Source organism: Vicugna pacos, chromosome 28, assembly GCF_048564905.1.
Source record: "Vicugna pacos chromosome 28, VicPac4, whole genome shotgun sequence".
NCBI classification, from domain to species: Eukaryota; Metazoa; Chordata; class Mammalia; order Artiodactyla; family Camelidae; genus Vicugna; species Vicugna pacos.
In genome coordinates, this window is record NC_133014.1 from 225,790 (window position 1) to 245,501 (window position 19,712).

Sequence of the window (19,712 nt, forward strand, 5' to 3'; positions counted from 1 at the left end):
AAGGCTTAAATAAAGGATTCCCTATTTCTTCCCTAGTCTGAAATATAATACTTTAAAATCAGCGAGAGGTCAGGTAAGGAGAAGCTGTTTGCAGGCTGAAAACAGTAATATGAATAAAAATGGCAACAAAAATAGTCACGGCTGCAGTGAATCACGCTGAGAAGCACGTGCCCAGCACTAACCTGAATAGTCTACGTGTGGTCTTTCTCAGGCACAACCACTCTTGAAGGATGTACTACGACCCTCCTTTACATGTCAGGAAACATGCTGGGTGGTACTAAGTCATGTCCCCCAGGTAACACACCTGACCAGCAGGAGGGCTGGGATTTCAACCTCGTCTGACTCTAAAGCCCAGCTCTTTCCTCTTTATCATCCACCAAAGACTTGTCTTCTTTGAAGGGAATGTTTATTCAATGACTAAAGGTATTTTTCTTCCTTCTATCATTATCAATTAAAAATAAAAACATCAAAATGTACTAGAAATGAAAAAGGAGAAGAACTGATGAGCCCACAGTATCTGGTGATAAGTTACTCTCATAGTGATACTCACTTAGTGATAACCTAATAACATCAGTATCCTTCAAAGAAAGTAATTTAAAGCAGAGTCATCCAAAAGACAAAACAAACTCCTCTTTGTTTAATATGCGTCTTTTAAGAAAAAAATATCTACCAGGAAGAGGTTAAAACAAATTATAAAGAATGAAGAAATTCAACACTGTCTCATAAGGTAAATTAAAATTAGAGTCCATACTAATAAAACTAAAATGAAATCCCTGAACTATTGTAAGATTATATGACCAAAACAATCAGGTTGCAAATGACATCAGTCACTATCATAAAGGAAGATGAATCCTGCTGCATACTGCTCTTTGTGACACCAGGCAGAATAATTGCTTTTCTACCTAACTGATGATGTGTTGATTCTAAGTTAATCCTCTTCTTATTAGGTTAATCTTCCTGATTGGCTGTTACTACTCTAGAACAACATTAAGATTAAAAAAAAAAGAGAGAGAGAGAGAACACAAACTATTTTACCTTTGCAGCTTGTCGACTGCATGTACATTTGCCCCATTCTCTATCAAAAATTTGACCATTTCTTCTTTGTTCTTCCTGACGGCAAGTAAGAATGGTGTCAAGTTATACTGTAAAATAGTAAAAACAGTTGACAATGTACAAAATTACATACAAATTTCAAAACTGAATTTAAAAACTTAAGTCTCTGAACTTAAACATACACTATAAAGTAAATAAAAACTAGCCCCTTCCTCCTCGCCCCTCTGTGCTCCTTCTCTTTAAAAGGTTCCTCCTTGACCTCTTCCAAAGTTTCCCTGTGAAGTCATTCTCTGAAACTCACTTCAGACATTTGCTGGTTCCAAGAATCTTCACTTCGATTGCAGCGTGTGTCAGGCATTCTCTAGTTACCTTACTGCTCAACTACTACTCCTGACACTCTAAACACTGCTCCAGAGAGAACCATTTAGCTACTGAATCAACTACACTTCTAAGGAACCATGCTGAGGAGAAAGATGCCATACTGTCTGCAACATGCATAACCTATCCAATTACAACTACGACTAATCTCATAAAGCTTGCAGACTTTCCAGTGGGAACATGATTATTTGCATGTAAAGAAAAAGTTTTTCTTAAACCAACTTATAAATTCTAATTTGAAAAATTCCATCCCACTCTTAAGGGATTATTATAAAATACGAAGTAGACTATAAATTAATATAGACTGTCTTTAAAATCTTGAAATATTTATCAAAATATACAACAGGAATTGGAAATTCAAATGCTTACAGAGGCAACATAGGCGGCCCGAGTAAGTGAAGGTCACAAGTGAGGACAGCACACCGGAGGACACACGCCCCGCCGAGAAGGGGCCATCTCTGCAGGGCAGACCACATAGGCCTGGGCTCAAGGGGGACCAGATTTGATTCTTTAGGAGAAGTTCTGAAGTGTAGACTTCTGCACAAGTCTCCTAAATTTTAAATGTTGACTCAGTGTGTGGAGACAAACTGAACATATCCAGGCATGTTTGGTCTATAGCCCACTTGTGTTTTTATGTTTGCTGTGTTTCCAAACAGTTGGGTATAAATCAAGTATTTGTATGTAAAACCTTGCCCTTCTTTAGAATCATATGTCTTATGCACAAAAACACTGGGCCCCAACATGTAATAAAAATTGTGATTAAGACTCATAATACCCACATCAAGAATTTTTCCAATGCCTACTAAAACTACAATCTATCTGTATCGAATTCTCCCTGATTGTCAATCAAATGGATAATTAGGTCATGAGATGGCCGAAACTAAATTATTAGAACATTTCCAATAAAAAGAATGAAATAATGCCATTTGCAGCAACATGGAAGGACCTAGAGATTATCATACTGAGTGAGGTAAGTCTGAAAGTGAAAGAGAAATCCCATAGGATATCACTTAATATGTGGATTCTAAAATAAGATACAAATGAACTTATTTACAAAACAGAAATAGACTCACAGACATACAAAACAAACTGATGGTTACCAAAGGGGGAAGGGGGTGGGAGAGGAATAAATTAGCAGTTTTGGACTAGCAGATACAAATTACTACATATAAAATAGATGAACAACAAGGTCCTACTGTATATACTACAGGGAACTATACTCAATATCCTGTAATAAACCATAATGGAAAAGAATATGTGTGTGTGTGTGTGTGTGTGTGTATCTATCTATCTATATAAGAATGTACATATAACTGAATAAGAATATATATACACACATATATATATGTATATATACATATAACTGAATCACTTTGCTGTACACCAGAAACTATCTCAACACTGTAAATCATTAGATTTTAATTTAAAAAAAACTGTCATCTTGATTATGCTAGGGCTCAGTGAATCTAACAGATAGATTGCAAGAGTCCGTCGCACAGCTTTAACCAAAAGAAGGCTCATGATTTCCTATTACTGCAATCAGAAAAACCCTGTTGACCTAATGACCTGGATGGGAACAAAAGGTGCAAAATCTTTAAAGGGTCCGACTCTACTTATTGAATCACTCACCACAAGCAAGTTTCTAAGACTGTCTGAGTGCCACTGAATGATCAGTGGTTAGAAGGGAAAAGGAGCCATTCTTCAAGGCAATAGATGCTGCCGGTAATATTGCCAGGAAGAGACGGATAAAAGTCAGGCTAACACGGCTGGAAAGGAGAGCACTGAAAGAAGCAGCATATATCAAACCCCTGCTCTTCCAGAGATGTCTTACTTTTGAGATCTGTGAATTTACATGTATTACACGAATCCATTCAACAGTCCTTAACCAAGGGTTGTATCAGAATCTCAGGGAAGCATTTCTAAATACCTGTGTCTAGACCTGAGTACATTTATACAATCAAAATCTTCAGGGGAGAGCCAGGAGAAAAAGCAGGCGGACCAGTTTCACCATCACTTGCTCCCCACCTACAGCCTCAGCCCCGCAGGGGAGCTACACCAGGTTGAGCATGGAAGACCCCAAGGTGAAGGTGTACGTGGAGGGCCATGTGGCCACCAGCACAAAAGAATGCCCCTGCTGGCTGTCAAACATGACCTGACCTCACTTGCCCAGGTTCTAGAACCTGGGATCCTGGGGTGCTCAGGGCCTGTGGCTTGCTGCCTCCCCTGCCCAGCTGCAGTCACCCAGCTCCCCCTGCTGGGTACTGGGTTCCTTCCTCCTCCCACCCATCCCCAGGCAGGCAGCCCGCCCTTGCCATCACTTCACTCCCCGCAAGCCTTCATCTTCTGCAGGCTCTGAGCCTACCACCCACTCCCAGGTAGTTCCTAATGGGAAGTTGTTCCTTCTGGGGTACAAGTGTGGCTGGGAGACAGAGCTCTGCCCTTTCTGTGGGCACTACCTCTAGCCTCTGGCCTTGGCTTTGGAGTTGTTTCCATGATAACAGGGCCTGATGTATTGTATTCAGTATACATATTACTATAAATAAAACACCTGTAGCTAGAAAAGACCCTGTATTTCAAATATCTTGTAAATAAAGTCAGTCAAGCTACACCTTGTTTATCGCCTCAGTATTTGCATCATAGCGGAGCAGCTCTGCTGCAATTGATGTATTTCCAGCCAAGACGGCGTAATGCAGAGCAGTGTTTTGATGGTCGTCCGCAAGATTTGGGTCAGCACCCCGTTTCAGCAGGATAGTGACACATGCTACTTTCCGGCATTGTACAGCCTGTTGGTATCACACCAAGAAACAGACTGTAAGTGCTAGGCATTCCAAGTTAACATTCCTCAAGTTCCAGCAGTTTCTTATATTTAAAACAGATAAATTCACTTTTATTCTAAGGAATTAAATCAAATCAATCTCACGTGGACATGGCTGGCTGCTACACACCTTGATGAGAGCTGTCTTGCTTTCCTTGTCACGAGCATTCAGATTACAATGCCACTCTGTAAGGAGAGCCACCACTGCTGACTGGCCGGTGGTGCAGGCTAAGTGTAGGGCAGTCCTGCAAACATGAGAAGACTTTTTAGGAAATTGGAGCATACTAGTTCAAAGATACAATTACCCACGTAACTGTAAACATTCAACAGCATGCTATTCCTACCCCTTTAAAACTAACATTTAGTCTTATCTTACTTCTTTCTATGGGGAAAGAATAATATTATTAGCTCTTATTACTCACCACATTAATGGAAGAACTACCTGTTTGAATAGAAAGGGCATGCCGTTGAGATTCAGCTCAACTTGGGTCTGGCTTCTACTTTAACACTGTCCTTATTAGCTCTCACTTAGCCTGTCTGTGCCTCAATTTACTCATCAACAAAATGGGTGTGAAGTAGTAGTTATCTTACAGGACCCCACTGTGATGCTTAAATGAAAAGCTATGCAAAATGTCTGGCAGTTCCTTGCACAAAATAATAGCTCAATAATCGTTGGTAATATTATAATTGTTGCCGTTACTATTTTACAAAGACAACATTTCAATGAAGTAAAATGATAGTGTATCTATTTTGCTGCTGCAAGGAGGAGAGAGAACGCTGTACTTCAGTGATTCTAACATGCTCATAGTCTCACACTTCAACATCTCTCACGTGGGAAGGCAATTTAAAATTCATGTCTTAACAACCATAGTTGGCAGCTCCTCCCAGGCCCGCCCCGCCGCTGTTACCTGTTCTTCCTGTCTCTGCTGTCTACGACATTTCTCTTATATGTCAGCAACTCCTCCACTGTACACCTGTCACCTAAATATGCGGATTTGTGGAACTCCTTTAGCTCACACTTATGGACATGATACCCAGGCACAGGCTTCTCACGATTCCTGCGCTCTCTCTGATGGATGCTGAAGTCCACCCAGCTCACGAAATTAGCGAGTCTCTTCTTCATCTGGCTTATTGCCTTCCGACACCGCTCACTTCCCTCCTGGTCGCTTGCCACCTCCCAATCTCAGTGCTGGCGCTGCAGAAGAGCCACAGAGGTCTCGCTGCCACACCTTGGCTGCAAAGCTCAATGGCTCGGAATGTCTGGTCCGGGACAGTCATAGCCTAGCAACAGCACTGACCCTCAACTGTCCCTCAACTGTCCCTCCAGAGCCAGTGTCCCTGTGAGTGTGCACAGAGGCCAGGAGGCCAGTGTGCCCAGTGTGCAACTGTGGTTAGAGTGGGGTGGAACCACAGGATGCTGAAGGCCTAGTCCCCCAGAGAGCTCCCCACCAAAAATCTCTAAATCTCATCCCTCAGTTCATTCCTTTCCCCATCCCTCTGGGCCCCAGCCAGTTTCCAGGGAATTTAGCACATGCAAACAGCAAAAAGCTGTTTTCATGGTTTCAGAGCTTGTGGCAATACGTCTCATTAAGTACAAACTTGAGAAACCAACACACGCTCTACAGATGAAATGGAAACGTGTTTCTGCACGTCTGCTGACACTGCTCTGTGGCTCAGCCTGATGTTTACACGCTTTCCTCACTTTATTTTATCTTTTGCTTTTATTTCCACCAATTAAAACTTGAATCAATTTGAGATTTATGTGAGAGCATGGTATAACACTTCAGAACTTTTTAACGATGTGACTATGAAAACACCACGTTAGTTACTCAGCGAGGCCAGGCTGCAGGCTGACCACTTGCAGGAGGGGCGGAAGGCAGGGCATACCTCTTCTTCCTGGCCACCTCCTTCCTTCCTCCCTCAGCTGGCTAATTACGGCTTCCAGCCCTGGCAGGATCAAAACTGCAGGGGGCGGCAGAGTTCCTAAGTGGCTGACACTCCTGGTCCTGCATACTCCTCAGCCTGCTCCCTCCTGTGGCTGCACAGTCCTAGGCTTGAACACCCCTGTATCTGCACACTCCGGTGTCTGCACACTCCTGAGTCTGCACACTCCTGGGCCTGTACTCTCGTGGCATGCACACCCCTGTCTCTGCACACTCCGGTGTCTATAAACTGCAGGGCCTGCACACACATGGGCCTGCACACTCCAGGGACAGCACACACCTGGTCCTACACACTCCTGGACCTGCGCACACCTGGGCCTGCATGAACTTGGGCTTGTAGAATCCTGGGCCTGCTCCCACGTATGCCTGCACAACCCTAGGCCTGTTCCCACCTAGCCGCCACACTCCTGAGGCGGCACGCTGCTTCGCCTGCACAGCCCTGGGCATGTACACTCCTGGGCCTGCACACTCCTGTCTCTGCTCACTCCTGTGACTGCATACTCCTGGGCCTGCAAACTCCAGGGCCTGCACACACATGGGCCTGTACAATTCTGGGCCTGCCCTGGCCTAGGCCTGCATCCTCCTTTTCCTGCACACTCCTCTGTCTGCACTCACCTGTCCTGCACAATCTTAGGCCTGTACACTCATGTACCTCTTCCCTCCTGTGCCTGCACACTCCTGGGCATGCACACTCTTGGCCCTGCCCTCTGTATGGCGTGCACGGTCCTGGGACTCCTCATTCCTGTGCCTGAACACCCTTGGGCCTGACATCCCCTAGGCCTGCACACTCTGGGGCCTGCCCTCACCTGGTTCTGCACACTACTGGGATTGCACACCCCTGGGCCTGCAAACTGCTGGGCCTGCACACTGCTGGGCCTGCACAGCACTTGGCCTGTATAATCCTGGGCCTGCACACCCGTGTCTCTGCACACTCTGGTGTCTGCACACTCCTGGGACTGCACGAACATGGGCCTGTACAATCCTGGGCCTGCACACTCCTGTCTCGGCACACTCCGGGGTTTGCACACTCCTCGGTCTGTATACTCCCGGTCCTGTACACTCCTGGGTCTGCACGCTCCTGGGCCTGCACACTCCTCTGTCTGCACACTCCTGGGCCTGCATACCCCTGGATCTGCACACTCCTGGGCCTGCGCATCCCAGAGCCTGCACACACCTGGGCCTCTACACTCATGGGCCAGTACACTCGTGTGCTTGCTCCCCCCCAAGTCTGCACACTCCTGGGACTGCACAGTCCTGGGTCTGCACACTCCTTGGCCTGCACACTCCTGGGCCTGTTCCATCTTGTGTCTGCACACCTCTGGGCCTGCACACTCCAGGGCCTGAACACACCTGGGCCTGCACGAACCTGGGCCTCTTCACTCCTGGGCCTGCCCTCTCCTGGGCCGGCACGAACCTGGGCCTGTAGACTCCTGGGCCTGCCCTGGCCTGGGCCTGCACCCTCCTCTGTCTGCACACACCTGGGCCTGCTCAGCCCTGGGCCTGTACACTCCTGTGCCTGCACACTCCTGTCTCTGCACACTCTGGTGTCTGTACACTCCTGGGCTTGCCCTGGCCTGGGCCTGCACCCTCCTCTGTCTGCACACTTCTGGGCCTGCACAGCCCTGAGCCTGTACATACCTGCCCTGGCCTGGGCCTACAACTTACTGGGCCTGCACACTCCTCTGTCTGCACATCCTGGGCCTGCACAGCCCTAGCCTGCACACTCCAAGGCCTGCTGACTCCTATGTCTGCACACTCTTGGGCCTGCCTACGCCTGGGTCCGCACAATCCCTCGACTGCAAACTCCTGGGCCTGCACGCTCCTGGACATGCGCACACCTGGGCCTGCACGAACCTGGGCCGGTACACTCCTGGGACTGCACTCACCTGTACCTGCTTAATGCTGTGACTGCATACCTCTGGGCCTGCAAGCTCTTCGTCCTGCACACTCCTGGGCCTGCCCCATTTGGCCCTGCCCTCCCCTGTGACGGCCCTCACCTATCCTGCACACTCCTAGGCCTGCACACTCGTGTACCTCCTCCCTCCTGTGCCTGCACACTCCTGGGCATGCACATTCTTGGGCCTGCCCTCTGTATGGCGTGCACGGCCCTGGGACTCCCCATTCCTGTGCCTGAACACCCTTGGGCCTGCCCTCTCCTAGGCCTGCACACCATGGGGCCTGCCCTCACCTGGTTCTGCACACTACTGGGATTGCACACTACTGGGCCTGCACACTGCTGGGCCTGCACAGCACTTGGCCTGTATACTCCTGGGCCTGCACACTCCTGTCTCTGCACACTCCGGTGTCTGCACACTACTGGGCCTGCACGAACATGGGCCTGTACAATCCTGGGCCTGCACACTCCTGTCTCGGCACACTCCGGGGTCTGCACACTCCTCGGTCTGTATACACCCAGTCCTGTACACTCTTGGGTCTGCACGCTCCTGGGCCTGCATACTCCTGGATCTGCAAACTCTTGCGCCTGCGCATCCCAGAGCCTGCACACACCTGGGCCTCTACACTCATGGGCCAGTACACTCGTGTGCCTGCTCCCCCCCATGTCTGCACACTCCTTGGCCTGCACACTCCTGGGCCTGTTCCGCCTTGTGTCTGCACACTTCTGGGCCTGCACACTCCAGGGCCTGAACACACCTGGGCCTGCACGAACCTGGGCCTCTTGACTCCTGGGCCTGCCCTCTACTAGGCCTGCACACCCCTGGAACTGCACACTCATGGGCCTGCACACTCCTGGACCTGCACAATCTTGAGCCTCCACAGTCCTGGGCCTGTACACACCTGGGCCTGCACACTCCTGTACATGCTCACTCCTGTGACTGCATACTCCTGGGCAAGCACAGTCTTGGGCCTACACACCCCTGGCCCTGCCCTATCCCGGGCCAGCCCAAACTTGGGCCGACCCTCTCATGGACCTGCACACTCCTGGGGCTGCACACTCCAGGGCCTGCTCACATCTGTCCCTACACTCTCCTTGGCCTGTAAGTTCCTGGGCCTGATCCCTCCTGTTCCTACACACTCCAGGGCCTGCCCTTTCCTGGGCCTGCACACTCCTGGGACTTCACACACCTGGGCCTGCACACTCCTGGATCTGCGCAAACCTGGGCCTTCACGAACCTGGGCCTGTACACTCCGGGGCCTGCACACTCCTGTTCCTGCACACTCATTTACCTGCTCTCTCCTGTGACTACATACTCCTGGGCCTGCAATCTCCTAGTCCTGCACACTCCTGGGCCTGCACACTCCTGGATCTGTACACTCCTGGGCTTTCCCTGGCCTGGGCCTTCTCTGGCCTGGGCTTGCACAATACTGGGGCCGCACACTCCTGGATTGCACACTCATGGGCCTGAACACTCCAGGACATGCACAATCTTGAGCCTGAACACATTTGGGCCTATATACTCCTGATTTTGCACACTCCTGGGCCTGCAAAGCCCTCGGCCTGTACAATCCTGGGCCTGCACACTCCGGAGTCTGCACACTCCTGGGCCTGCACTCTCCTCGGCCTTCACACTTCTGGGCCTGCTCCCTCCTGTACCTGCACAATCCTGGGCCTGCTACCACCTATGCCTGCACACTCCAAGGCTGTTCCCACCTGTGTCGGCACACTCCTGGGACTGAACAATTCTGCACCTTCACACTCCTGGACCTACACAATCCTGGGCCTGCACAAACCTATGCCTCTACACTCCTGGGCCTACGCACTCTTGCTCCTGCCCTCTCCTGTGCCGGCACACCCCTGGGCCTGCACACTCCTGTGCCTGATCCCTCCTGTATCTGCACACTCCTGAGCCTGCCCTATCCTAGACCTGCACACTCCTGGATCTGCACACTCCTGGGCCTGCTCCCTCCTGGGCCGTCATGCTTCTGGGACTGCACACTTGTGCGCCTGCACACTCCTGTGCCTGACACACCTGGGCCTGCACGCTCCTGGGCCTGTACACTCCTGGGCCAGCCCTGGCCTGGGCCTGTACACTAATGGGCCTGCACACTCCTGGGACTGCACCATCCTGGGCCAGCACACTCCTGGGCCTGCACACACCTGGGTCTGCACAACCCAGAGCCTGCACACACCTGGGCTGAACACTCCTGTGCCAGTACACTCGTCTGCCTGCTCCCTCCCGTGTCTGCACATTCCTGGGCCTGTACAGTCCTGGGTCTGCACACTCTTTAGCTGCAGACTCCTTGGCCTGTTCTGTATTGTGTCAGCACACTACTGGGTCTGCACCCTCTTGGGCCTGCACACAACTGGGCCTACACGCTACTGGGACTGCACACACTGGGCTTGCACACTCCTGGACCTGCGAACACCTGGGCCTGCATGAACCTGGGCCTGTATACTCTTGGGCCTGCACACCCCTGTACCTGCTCCCTCGTGTTAGTACATACTCCTGGGTCTACAAACTCCTGGTCCTGCACACTCCTGGACTTGTACACTCCTGGGCCTGCCCTGGCCTGGGCCTGCACACTAATGGGCCTGAACTCCTGGGAATGCACCCTCCTGGGCCTGCACACTCCTGTATCTGCTCACTCCTGTGACTGCATATACCTGGGCCTGCAAACTCCTGGTCCTGCACATTCCTGGGCATGCTGCATTTGGCATTACACTCTCCTGTGACGGCCCTCACCTGTCCTGCACACACCTAGGCCTGCACACTCTGGGGCCTGCCCTCACCTGGTTCTGCACACTACAGGGATGGCACACTCCTGGGCCTGCACACTGCTGGGCCTGCACAGCACTTGGCCTGTATACTCCTGAGCCTGCACACTCCTGTCTCGGCACACTCCGGGGTCGGCACACTCCTCGGTCTGTATACTCCTGGGCCTGTACACTCCTGGGCCTGCACGCTCCTGGGCCTGCACACTATTCTGTCTGCACACTCCTGGGCCTGCATACCCCTGGTTCTGCACACTCATGGGTCTGCGCATCCCAGAGCCTGCACACACCTGGCACTGCACAGTCCTGGGTCTGCACACTCCTTGGCCTGCACACTCCTGGGCCTGTTCCATCTTGTGTCTGCACACTTCTGGGCCTGCACACTCCAGGGCCGGAACACACCTGGGCCTGCACGAACCTGGGCCTCATCACTCCTGGGCCTGCCCTCTCCTGGGCCGGCACGAACCTGGGCCTGTAGACTCCTGGGCCTGCCCTGGCCTGGGCCTGCACCCTCCTCTGTCTGCACACACCTGGGCCTGCTCAGCCCTGGGCCTGTAAACTCCTGTGCCTGCACACTCCTGTCTCTGCACACTCCGGTGTCTGTACACTCCTGGACTTGCCCTGGCCTGGGCCTGCACCCTTCTCTGTCTGCACACTTCTGGGCCTGCACAGCCCTGAGCCTGTACATAACTGGGCCTGCCAGGTCTGGGCCTACAATCTACTGGGCCTGCACACTCCTCTATCTGCACAGTCCTGGGCCTGCAAACTCCTGGACCTGCACATTCCAGGGCCTACTGACTCCTGTGTCTGCACACCCTTGGGCCTGCCTTCGCCTGGGCCCGCACAATCCCTCGTCTGCACACTCCTGGGCCTGCACGCTCCTGGGCATGCCCTCTCCTGGGCCTGCACTCTCTTTGGCCTGCACACGCCGGGGCCTGCACACCCCTGGACCTGTACAGCCCTCGGCCTGCCCTGCCCTGGGCTTGCACACTAATGGGCCTGAACACTCCTGGGAATGCACCCTCCTGGGCCTGCACACTCCTCTGTCTGCACACTCCTGGGCCAGCCACATTTGGCGCTGCCCTCTCCTACGAAGGCTTTCACCTGTCCTGCACACCCCTGGGCCTGACACTACTGGCCCTGAACACACTTGGGCCTGCACACACCTGAGCCTGCACGCTCCTGGACTTGTGCAAACCAGGGCCTGCACGAACCTGGGCCGGTACACTCCTGGGACTGCAAATCCTTTACCTGCTCCCTCCTGTGACTACATACTCCTGGGCCTGAAATCTCCTGCTCCTGCACACTCCTGGGCCTCAACACTACTAGCCCTGCACAATCTTGGGCCTGCACACTCCTGGGACAGCAGACACATGGGCCTACACACTCCTGGACCTGCGCAAACAGCGGCCTGCATGAACCTGTGCTTGTACACTCCTGGGCCTGTTAACACCTATGCCTGTGCGCAGCTAGACTTGTTCCCATCTGTGCCGGCACACTCCTGGGGATGCACACGGATTTGAATGCTAGCCCTGGGCTTGTAAAATACTGGGCCTGCACTCTCCTGTCTCTGCACACTCCGTTCTGCACACTCCTTGGCCTGCACACTACTGAGCGTACTCCCTCCGGTGCCGGCACACTCCTGGGCCTGCTCCCACCTATGCCGTCACACTTCTGCGCCTGTCTTTCTTACTGTCACAATCCTGGGACTGCACACTCCTGTCTCTGCACACTCCAGTGTCGGCACATTCCTGGCCCTGAAAACTGCTGGGACTGTACACCCCCGCACCTGTTCCCTCCTTAACCTGCACACTGCTGTGCCGACACTCTCCCAGGCCTGCATTCCCTGGGCCTTCCCTGGCCTGGGCCTGCAAACACTAGGGCCTGCACACACATCGGCCAGTACACTCCAGGGCCTGCAAAATCATGGGCCTGCCTTGGCCTGGGCCTGCACCCTCCTTGTACTGCACACTCCTCTGTCTGCACACTCCTGGGCCTGCACACTCCTGGGCCTGCACAATTCTGTCCCTGCACACTCCTAGGCCTGCCCTCTCCTGGGCCCACACAATGCCTCGTCTGCACAGTCCTGGGCCTGCACACTCCTTGGCCTGCACACCAGCCCTCTGTGGGGCCCTTCCTTTGCTGAGTCTGTGCATGAGCTCCCTGTGATGCCAGCCCGCAGAGGTGACAGGTGCAGTAGGTGTTTGTGGTTCTAGAGACATGATGGCTTTCCTAGGAAGCCGGGTCCAGAATGATCCCCACTGCACCGATGGGGGATTGGGGAGACCCTGAGAAGCAGGTGGCTTGTCCAGGGTGACAGCACTGCTGGCGGGGGAGCCGGGTCTGAAGCCAGCTGTGTCATCAGAGCTGTGACCCTGGCTGCATCCAGGCCTCCCCAGGGCTATAGGAGGGGCCGTGTTGGTGTCACTGGGTGGACATGGCATGGGGTGGGAAGTGAGCCATCAGCAGCCCAGAGAGGCCCTTGGGGAGCTTTGTGTAAGGAGGAAGCTTGGGGAAGGGGACCCCAGGAAGTGACCTCACTTCCCTGGCAACAGAGCCCAACAGAACTTGGGACCCAGGTCACCAGGCACCCGCTGTGTAGAGAAGGACACTTCTCAACCTACTTGGCTGGTGAACTCAGCTCAGCTCAGACATGTTTTGTTGCATCCCAAGATCCCGAGGTCGCGGCCCCCAGAAAGCCCGCAGCAACGGCCTTTGCCAACAGTGCCGACAGTGGGTCGGGTCTCACCCCAGGCGCCTCTGGCCTTTTGGCCAGAGGGACCGAAAGGTAACACAGGGAGGCCCAGGGCAGGCCCGCCCAGGCCAGGCCACCACTCAGACCCCACCCGGGTGGCCCCACAGCCCCTTCCTGACTGGTGGCGGTGGGGCAGTCATGTTGGGGGGGTCCTGCCTCAAGCAAGAGCAGGCTGAGGAAGGGTCAGAGGCCTGGGGGGCCGATCACATCACCAACCTGGGTCCAAGCGGGCTGGCTGGGATGTGGAGAACCGGGGCAGGGCCCTGCTGCCCGAGGTGGCGCCCATGCCCTAGGGTGTGACTCTTGCCTCCCGGGTGACTGAGATGACCAAGGTCCCAGTCTGATCAGGCAGCAGACGGTCGAGTGGGGCAGAAGCAGGAGTGGTCCTGGCCAGGCAGGGCTCTGAGACCTCCGGGCCGGGCCGGCTGCCGGTCACTGTCATTGCACAGCCAGACACCGCAGGATCCGGGGAACCAGGACACTCATGCCAGCTCCCCAAGTGAGGGGCTGGTGTGCCACACTGTGGAAGGCCAGCACAGGCTCCGGAAGAGTCTGGGTATGAAGGGCTCCCCACCACCACGGCCTCCTGCCCAGACGTCGCCCAGGTCTCTCCCCAGGATCTTGCCCAGGGCTGAGGGGCAGCTCAGCACCCCCGGCTCTGACCTGGAGCACCGGGCCCACCACCCGGGGATTCAGGTAGAGGGCCAGGAGCCCCCCGAAGCACAGCCCAAAGGTGAGAAGGGCAGGGCCGGTGCGGGTGTGTAGGTGAGGGAGGGCGGAGGGCTGGGCCACACAGGGAGGCATTCCCAAAGTCTGCTGTTGGGACCAGAACAAAGACGGGCCTCAGACCACCTGTCTGGAAGAATTCAGTCACAGAACAAGTGCCTGTGGGCACTTGCTCGGTGGGAGCTGTCTGCAAAGCTCTGGGAAGATTTCTGTCCTTGAAAAGGCACGTGGAAAGGGAGCCACGTGGGTACCTTTTTCCAGGTTGTGCCTGAGCACAACCACTAGACTTAAAGCTCTCTCCACGTCCAACAGTTACAGGTCCAGAGCAGGCAGGGGCAGGGGAAGACGCCAGAGAACCAAAACAGGACCACCAGGGTCCAGCAGGAGACCGCGAACTCCCTCCAGCTGCTCCTGCTGAACATGAAGATCCTGCTGCTCCAACTGCATATGAAGAGCCTGCCATTCCTGCTGATCTAGCTGCTCCTGAAGAGCCCGCCGTTCCTGCTGATCTAGCCGCTCCTGAAGAGCCCACGGCTCCTGAAGAGCCCGCCATTCCTGCTGATCTAGCCGCTCCTGAAGAACCTGCCGTTCCTGCTGATCTAGCCGACCCTGAAGAGCCTGCCTCTCCTGAAGAGCCTGCCTCTCCTGCTGATCTAGCCGCTCCTGAAGAGCCCACGGCTCCTGAAGAGCCTGCCATTCCTGAAGAGCCCGCCGCTCCTGAAGCGCCTGCCGTTCCTGCTGATCTAGACACTCCTGAAGAGCCCGCCATTCCTGCTGATCTAGCCGCTCCTGAAGAACCTGCCGTTCCTGCTGATCTAGCCGATCCTGAAGAGCCTGCAGCTCCTGAAGAGCCTGCCGCTCCTGCTGATCTTGCCACTCCTGAAGAGCCTGCAGCTCCTGCTGATCTTGCTGCTCCTGAGAAGCCTGCAGTTCCTGCACCTGCACCTGGGCCGCTGGGCAGTGGAGAACCATTTTAGGCATCATCACCCACTAGGGCTGTGCCCCTCTGCACCCTCCTACACCTTCTCCAAAATCCCACCATAAATCCCCTCCCCTACCCGAAGTTGACTTCCCTACCCCTGAATTTGCTTTTGTCTTGTTTTTCTTTAGTTTAGTTTATTTGTTTTACATCATTTATGGCATCCTATATTTTTCAATTTTCCACCTCCTTTAATAAAATACAGATTTTTTTCCCTTTTAAATTGTGCATTTCAGGAACATTAAGTGCATTCCCATGCTGTCCGACCATCACTATCATGTAGTTTTATGCTCTTTACGCTATTTATGCCTGTGAAGGACATCCCACCACGGCCTCAAACCCCTCCTCTGGACACTCCTGGGCATGCACACTCCTGGGCCTGCACACTCCTGGATCTGTACACTCCTGGGCCTTCCCTGGCATGGGCCTTCTCTGGCCCTGGCTTGCACACTACTGGGCCTGCACACTCCTGGATTGCACACTCATGGGCCAGCGCACTCCAGGACATGCACAATCTTGAGCCTGAACACACCTGGACCTGTATACTCCTGATGTTGCACACTCCTGGGCCTGAACACTACTGGGCCTGCACACTGCTCGAACTGCACACTCATGGGTCTGCACACAACAGGACCTGCACAATCTTGGGCATTAACACACCTTGGCCTGTATACACCTGATTCTGTACACTCCAGGGCCTGAAAAATGCTGGGCCTCACAGCCCTGGGCATGCATACTCCTGGGTCTGCACACTCCAGGGTCTGTACCATCCTGGGCATGCCCCCAATTCGGCCGGCCCTCTCCTGGACCTGCACACTCCTGGCCTGCACACTCCAGGGCCTGCGCTCTCCTAGGCCTGCACGCTTCTGGGTCTGCACCAACCTGGGCTTGCACACTCTTCTCTTTGCACACTCCTGGGCCTAAACAATCCTGGGCCTGCATACCCCTGGGCCTGCACACACCTGGGCCTGTACACTCCTGGGCCTACACACACACACAGGCCTGTACACTCCAGGCCAGCACAATCGTGTGCCTCCTCCCTCCTGTGTGTGCACACTACTGGGCCTGCACACTCCTGGATTGCACACTCATGGGCCTGCACACTCCAGGACTTGCACAATCTTGAGCCTGAACACACCTGGGCCTGTATACTCCTGATTTTGCACACTCCTGGGCCTGAACACTGCTGGGCCTGCACAGCCCTAGGCCTGTACAATTCTGGGCCTGCACACTCCTGTCTCTGCACACTCCGGAGTCTGTACACGCCTGGGCCTGCACACTCCTGTACATGCTCACTCCTGGGACTGTATAATCCTGGGCAAGCACAGTCTTGACCTACACACCCCTGGCCCTGCCCTATCCCGGGCCAGCCCCCACTTCGGCCGACCCTCTCATGGACCAGCACACTCCTGGCGCTGCACACTCCAGGGCCTGCTCGCATCTGTCCCTACACACTCCTTCGTCTGCAAACTCCTGGGCCTGCTCCCTCCTGTACCTACACACTCCTGGGCCTGCACATTCCAGGGCATGCCCTCTCCTGGGCCTGCACACTCCAAGGACTGCACACACCTGGGCCTGCTCACTCCTGTGACCGCATACTCCTCGGCCTACAAACTCCTTGTCCTGCACACTCCTTGGCCTGCCCCATTTGGCCCTGCCCTCTCCTGTGATGGCCCTCAACTTTCCTGCACTCTCCGGGGCCTGAACACTACTGGCCCTGCACACTCCTGGGCCTGCACACTTCTGTCCCTGCACACTCCTAGGCCTGCCCTCTCCTGGGCCCACACAATGCCTCGTCTGCACAGTCCTGGGCCTGCACACTCCTTGGCCTGCACACCAGCCCTCTGTGGGGCCCTTCCTTTGCTGAGTCTGTGCATGAGCTCCCTGTGATGCCAGCCCGCAGAGGTGACAGGTGCAGTAGGTGTTTGTGGTTCTAGAGACATGATGGCTTTCCTAGGAAGCCGGGTCCAGAATGATCCCCACTGCGCCGATGGGGGATTGGGGAGACCCTGAGAAGCAGGTGGCTTGTCCAGGGTGACAGCACTGCTGGCGGGGGAGCTGGGTCTGAAGCCAGCTGTGTCATCAGAGCTGTGACCCTGGCTGCATCCAGGCCTCCCCAGGGCTATAGGAGGGGCCGTGTTGGTGTCACTGGGTGGACATGGCATGGGGTGGGAAGTGAGCCATCAGCAGCCCAGAGAGGCCCTTGGGGAGCTTTGTGTAAGGAGGAAGCTTGGGGAAGGGGACCCCAGGAAGTGACCTCACTTCCCTGGCAACAGAGCCCAACAGAACTTGGGACCCAGGTCACCAGGCACCCGCTGTGTAGAGAAGGACACTTCTCAACCTACTTGGCTGGTGAACTCAGCTCAGCTCAGACATGTTTTGTTGCATCCCAAGATCCCGAGGTCGCGGCCCCCGGAAAGCCCGCAGCAACGGCCTTTGCCAACAGTGCCGACAGTGGGTCGGGTCTCACCCCAGGCGCCTCTGGCCTTTTGGCCAGAGGGACCGAAAGGTAACACAGGGAGGCCCAGGGCAGGCCCGCCCAGGCCAGGCCACCACTCAGACCCCACCCGGGTGGCCCCACAGCCCCTTCCTGACTGGTGGCGGTGGGGCAGTCATGTTGGGGGGGTCCTGCCTCAAGCAAGAGCAGGCTGAGGAAGGGTCAGAGGCCTGGGGGGCCGATCACATCACCAACCTGGGTCCAAGCGGGCTGGCTGGGATGTGGAGAACCGGGGCAGGGCCCTGCTGCCCGAGGTGGCGCCCATGCCCTAGGGTGTGACTCTTGCCTCCCGGGTGACTGAGATGACCAAGGTCCCAGTCTGATCAGGCAGCAGACGGTCGAGTGGGGCAGAAGCAGGAGTGGTCCTGGCCAGGCAGGGCTCTGAGACCTCCGGGCCGGGCCGGCTGCCGGTCACTGTCATTGCACAGCCAGACACCGCAGGATCCGGGGAACCAGGACACTCATGCCAGCTCCCCAAGTGAGGGGCTGGTGTGCCACACTGTGGAAGGCCAGCACAGGCTCCGGAAGAGTCTGGGTATGAAGGGCTCCCCACCACCACGGCCTCCTGCCCAGACGTCGCCCAGGTCTCTCCCCAGGATCTTGCCCAGGGCTGAGGGGCAGCTCAGCACCCCCGGCTCTGACCTGGAGCACCGGGCCCACCACCCGGGGATTCAGGTAGAGGGCCAGGAGCCCCCCGAAGCACAGCCCAAAGGTGAGAAGGGCAGGGCCGGTGCGGGTGTGTAGGTGAGGGAGGGCGGAGGGCTGGGCCACACAGGGAGGCATTCCCAAAGTCTGCTGTTGGGACCAGAACAAAGACGGGCCTCAGACCACCTGTCTGGAAGAATTCAGTCACAGAACAAGTGCCTGTGGGCACTTGCTCGGTGGGAGCTGTCTGCAAAGCTCTGGGAAGATTTCTGTCCTTGAAAAGGCACGTGGAAAGGGAGCCACGTGGGTACCTTTTTCCAGGTTGTGCCTGAGCACAACCACTAGACTTAAAGCTCTCTCCACGTCCAACAGTTACAGGTCCAGAGCAGGCAGGGGCAGGGGAAGACGCCAGAGAACCAAAACAGGACCACCAGGGTCCAGCAGGAGACCGCGAACTCCCTCCAGCTGCTCCTGCTGAACATGAAGATCCTGCTGCTCCAACTGCATATGAAGAGCCTGCCATTCCTGCTGATCTAGCTGCTCCTGAAGAGCCCGCCGTTCCTGCTGATCTAGCCGCTCCTGAAGAGCCCACGGCTCCTGAAGAGCCTGCCATTCCTGAAGAGCCCGCCGCTCCTGAAGCGCCTGCCGTTCCTGCTGATCTAGACACTCCTGAAGAGCCCGCCATTCCTGCTGATCTAGCCGCTCCTGAAGAACCTGCCGTTCCTGCTGATCTAGCCGATCCTGAAGAGCCTGCAGCTCCTGAAGAGCCTGCCGCTCCTGCTGATCTTGCCACTCCTGAAGAGCCTGCAGCTCCTGCTGATCTTGCCACTCCTGAAGAGCCTGCTGCTCCTGCTGATCTTGCTGCTCCTGAGAAGCCTGCAGTTCCTGCACCTGCACCTGGGCCGCTGGGCAGTGGAGAACCATTTTAGGCATCATCACCCACTAGGGCTGTGCCCCTCTGCACCCTCCTACACCTTCTCCAAAATCCCACCATAAATCCCCTCCCCTACCCGAAGTTGACTTCCCTGCCCCTGAATTTGCTTTTGTTTTGTTTTTCTTTAGTTTAGTTTATTTGTTTTACATCATTTATGGAATCCTATATTTTTCAATTTTCCACCTCCTTTAATAAAATACAGATTTTTTTCCCTTTTAAATTGTGCATTTCAGGAACATTAAGTGCATTCCCATGCTGTCCGACCATCACTATCATGTAGTTTTATGCTCTTTACGCTATTTATGCCTGTGAAGG

At 54.7% G+C, this 19,712-nt stretch overlaps 2 protein-coding genes across 3 annotated transcripts in view; both read right to left on the reverse strand.

The window, feature by feature from the left end:
• The window catches only part of LOC116277736 (ankyrin repeat domain-containing protein 26-like), a 533,747-nt gene that overhangs the window by 34,505 nt on the left and 479,530 nt on the right, over window positions 1-19,712 (reverse strand). Inside the window, 3 exon segments of the mRNA XM_072951590.1 lie at window positions 1,036-1,142; window positions 4,041-4,214; window positions 4,377-4,491. Of these exon segments, the coding sequence (XP_072807691.1) occupies window positions 1,036-1,142; window positions 4,041-4,214; window positions 4,377-4,491 (396 nt within the window).
• Window positions 18,562-19,712, reverse strand: part of LOC140690089 (uncharacterized) — a 380,224-nt gene continuing 379,073 nt past the window's right edge. Inside the window, exon 4 of one of the 2 annotated variants that reach the window (XM_072951618.1) lies at window positions 18,562-19,213. In XM_072951618.1, the coding sequence (XP_072807719.1) occupies window positions 18,836-19,213 (378 nt within the window). In that variant the 3' untranslated portion in view covers window positions 18,562-18,835. Of the gene's footprint in view, window positions 19,369-19,712 lie in introns of both variants that reach the window. The other variant, XM_072951619.1, reaches the window with a different exon arrangement.